The sequence below is a fragment of the Mus pahari genome, chromosome 3 (genome assembly GCF_900095145.1).
Source record: "Mus pahari chromosome 3, PAHARI_EIJ_v1.1, whole genome shotgun sequence".
In the NCBI taxonomy this organism is placed as follows: Eukaryota; Metazoa; Chordata; class Mammalia; order Rodentia; family Muridae; genus Mus; species Mus pahari.
In genome coordinates, this window is record NC_034592.1 from 110,226,984 (window position 1) to 110,231,032 (window position 4,049).

At 45.2% G+C, this 4,049-nt stretch overlaps 1 protein-coding gene across 1 annotated transcript in view; it reads left to right on the forward strand.

Moving 5' to 3' along the window:
• The first annotated feature begins 1,417 nt into the window (after positions 1-1,417).
• The window catches only part of Ap4e1 (adaptor related protein complex 4 subunit epsilon 1), a 59,293-nt gene continuing 56,661 nt past the window's right edge, over positions 1,418-4,049 (forward strand). Inside the window, exon 1 of the mRNA XM_021193717.2 lies at positions 1,418-1,586. Coding sequence (XP_021049376.1) covers positions 1,440-1,586 — 147 coding nt within the window. The 5' untranslated portion in view covers positions 1,418-1,439. The remainder of the gene's footprint in view (positions 1,587-4,049) is intronic.

Here is a 4,049-nt window from a genome sequence, read left to right on the forward strand (position 1 = left end):
ATTAAAGTGTGTGCCACCACGTACAGCTCTGAACTGAATTTTTTAAAGTTGTCTAGACCCCGCTTTTGCAGTACCAAGGAATCACCTTGCAGATTGGCTCCCTCTCGGTCCCTCTATTGGCTGACCACCTCCTTGTCGTTTCTAAAGCTGTTCTATGGCCACGTCCCACAGGTTTCACATTTTTGAGCCTTTTAAGCTGTTGCATCATTTTCTAGCCAATTCAGTATGCTAATTAAAGCTGCGTAAGAAGTTTTAGTGCTGCTTGAAAACTGGGAGCAACAGAGGTTTGCTTTTTTTTTTTCCCTCCAGAGCTGAGGACCGAAACTAGGGCCTTACTACCACTGAGCTAAATCCCCAACCCGGAGTTTTGCTTTTTATAAAGCTTATCATATTTCTGTTTCAAATGTGTAATTTTTCTTCCTTTAAACTTTGGTCCAAACAATGACCCCGTTTTACTGGCACCACAGTACAATTTAAAAATGTTCTATTGGATAAGATAGATTAAGGGGGATAGTGAACATCACCCAGGCCAGGGTAAAGAAAGCTTCGCTTTACTTTTTGGCAGTGTAACCACGTTCCTTTTCCCCGAGTCAGAAAAGTACCAGCTTTTCCCAGCATTTTTTTTTTTTAAGGTGGAAGAAAAAAATTGGGGGATGGGGAAAGTTAAGACAGGGTTTCATATTACCCAGGTTTGCTTTGAACTTGATATGGAGCAGGCGATGCCCTTGAATTTTCTTGCTCCTTCTTCCATCCTCAAGCGTTGGGATTACAGACAACAACCGCTACACACGGCTGGAAAGTAAGTTTTCTAATTTAAACTAATGAAAGGGCCTAAAGTTAAAAAAAAAAAAACAAACAGTAAACAAAATTTTACTTAGGCATAAAATATTAAATTCTAAAGAAAATCTGTTTTAAATAATTTAAACATTAAGATTTTTTTCAATAAATTAAACTTTATCTTTGCATAACTATTCTGTCAGGCAAACTTTTTCTTTTGTTGAGTTATAGGTACAAGAACAACTTCAAGATTTAAGACAAAATTTTCACTTATCACAAAGTTTCAGAGCTAAGAGCTCCTACAACGTGTTAAATTTTAGAGTGTTAAGAACACTATAAAGAAGACGGTGGGTCATGTCTGTAATCCCAGCACTTGGAGGCTGGGACGGGGTAATGGCACGAATTCATCAACCTTTTACTTGGGAGGGTCTAGAAAATACAAGATCATGCATGCACACACATTTCACCGCTAATAGAATGATCTTCATGTCTCCAGAGAACTCCGCTCTCCTCCCGGACTCGTGCGCCCCCAGGCGGTGTCTCCCGGAACTTCATACTGCTCGTCCTGCTCCGGCGCGAATAAAGATTTCTTATTCAAAACGCCGGAAGTGACTACGGAGGCCGGGAGAGTCAGCGTGAAGTAGCCTCGTAGGGAGGCAGCGATGAGCGACATGGTGGAGAGGACGCTGACCGCACTGCCGGGGCTCTTCCTGCAGAACCAGCTGGGAGGACCTGCGGCCTCCAGAGCACCCTTCTTCTCCAGGCTGGGCGGCCTCATCCGTGGCGTCACTGCGCTCTCGTCCAAGCACGTATGCGGCGGGGTCGGCAGGGCGGGATGGGGTGGGGCGGCGGGGCCGGCGACATCGGTCGCCTGGATGGACGCAGCCCGGCGTCCGCCCCAAGCTGCCTGCACCGACCGACCTCAGGGAGGCCGGCTTTCTGATTTGGAGGCCCGAAGACCCTCCGCGTGTTTTCTCATGGGGTGCTTTGAGGATTACATGAGCTGTCAATCGAGTGAAAATAGCCAGTGCGACCTAAAGCCTGAGCTATGGGCTCCTAGGAAATTCCTCTTCCCTGTTGAGGTTTTCGTTTTGTTTTGTTTTGTTTTGTTTGTTCGAGACAGGGTTTCTCTGTGTAGCCCTGGCTGTCCTGGAACTCACTCTGTAGACCAGGCTGGTCTCGAACTCAGAAATCCACCTGTCTCTGCCTCCCAAGTGCTAGGATTAAAGGCGTGCACCGCCACCACTGCCCGTCTCCCTCTTGAGTTGTAATTTAGTTCCTTCTATTTGGAAGCATCCCGTACTCGGACAGAACCCTCACTCCCCCCCCCCCCCCCCTTCCTCCAAAAAGGCCCCCCCCTCCCCCCCCCCCGGGCTGTTAATCTTTGCAGAGCTTGAGGTTTAGTCTAGACCAACGGGTTGGGCAAAGACGCGCTTTGAAAACTAGTAGTTATTATAGAAGTTATTAAGTTCCCACGTATTGTGTATAGTACTGACTCAAAGCCTCAAGGAGTGTATGTCTTGTTTGTTTGTTTGTTTGTTTGTTTGTTTTTTCGAGACAGGGTTTCTCTGTGTAGCCCTGGCTGTCCTGGAACTCACTCTGTAGACCAGGCTGGCCTTGAACTCAGAAATCCACCTGCCTCTGCCTCCCGAGTGCTGGGATTAAAGGCGTGTGCCACCACGAGGAGTGTCTTAACGTAATATTGTGTCATACTTTCTTCAGCAAGTATTTATCAAGCGCAACTATACGTTAAGTAATGAAATAGCAAAATACTTTTCTAAGAATTGATCTTCCATTTTAGACTTAACATAAATAACTATAGAGCGCTGTAAATGCCAGCAGCGAGGAGAAGAGAAACAAGATGCCTTTAAAGGTTTAAAACGGGCTTGTGTTCTCACTGGAAGCTGGTGTGTGGAAATGCTGTATGGAACAGGGCTTGCTGCGCATCCCATAATCATTATTTGTGTACTTAACAGATCTTCATGCTTTTCTGTTGCTAATTTGTATGAGAGGGCAAGTAAGTATTTTGTGTGTACATGTATATACTGAGAGAATGTGTGTGTGCTGGTGTGTGAGGATGCACGGACCCATGGCACGTGTGTAGGCTTTTGAGAACAGCTTTGGGTCTTAGTCCTCACCTTCCACCTAGTACGTGAGATCTCTCTTGACGTTTGTTTCTGTGCTGTGTACTCGGGCAGGCTGGCCAGGGAGCTTCTGCGGTGTTCTGTCTCACCATAGCAGGGCAGGGATCACACGTACACCTCACCACACCTGACTTTGTGCTTTTTACACATTGAGCCATCTGCCTCTGCCACTGCTCTGAAAAATTTATAGGATATAGTTTTGTTTTGTTTTTGTTTTGTTTTTTTTTTGTTTTGTTTGTTTTTTTGGATTAGTTTGAAACTGCACAGCCAGCCAGATGCGGTATTACCTCTAAGTTTTGTTTTGTTTTTAGATTTGTTTCAAAGTTGGGGCGGGGGCATGTGTACATGAGTGCAGATGCCCTCAGAGTCCAGGAGAGAGAGTGCGTGACTTTTGAGCTGGACTTTTAGGCAATTGTGAGCCACCAGAGTGGGTGTGAGGAACCAAATCCTGTCCTTTGCAAGAGCAGTGTGTATTCTCCCCTGCGGCATCTCTGCAGCCCCCATTAGCAACTTGTAATTAGTGACTCGGTGTGTGATTTGAAGATAGCATTGTATTAGCCAGTGCTTGGCCAGGCCCTGAGTGCTTACTGAGGTCCAGCACAGGCAAGCGCCAGAGTTGACCACACTGGGCTGTGTGCAGTAAACATTGAGAGGGAGGATGGGATGAGGAGGTTGAGGAAGAGTAGAGGTTAGGAGGGTTGTGTCTGTCTGTCTGTCTTCTCTGTTCCATGAAGACTTTATTTTATTCCATGGATACTTTTGTTTCAGGGAAGATGTAACTTCATCTTCCTAGATCCACACTTTTCTTTCTTTCTTTCTTTCTTTCTTTCTTTCTTTCTTTCTTTCTTTCTTTCTTTCTTTCTTTCTTTCTTTTTTAAAGATTACACTGTAGCTGTCTTCAGACTCACCAGAAGAGGGTGTCAGATCTCATTGCGAGTGGTTGTGAGCCACCATGTGGGATTTGAACTCAGGACCTTTGGAAGAGCAGTCAGTGCTCTTACCCATTGAGCCATCTTGTCAGCCCCCACACTTTTCTTTTTACTCTCTTTTCACTTAAATTCTTTGTTTTTGTTTTTTGAGACAAAAGTCTTACCATGTCGCCCTTTTTTTTTTTTTTTTTTTTTTTTT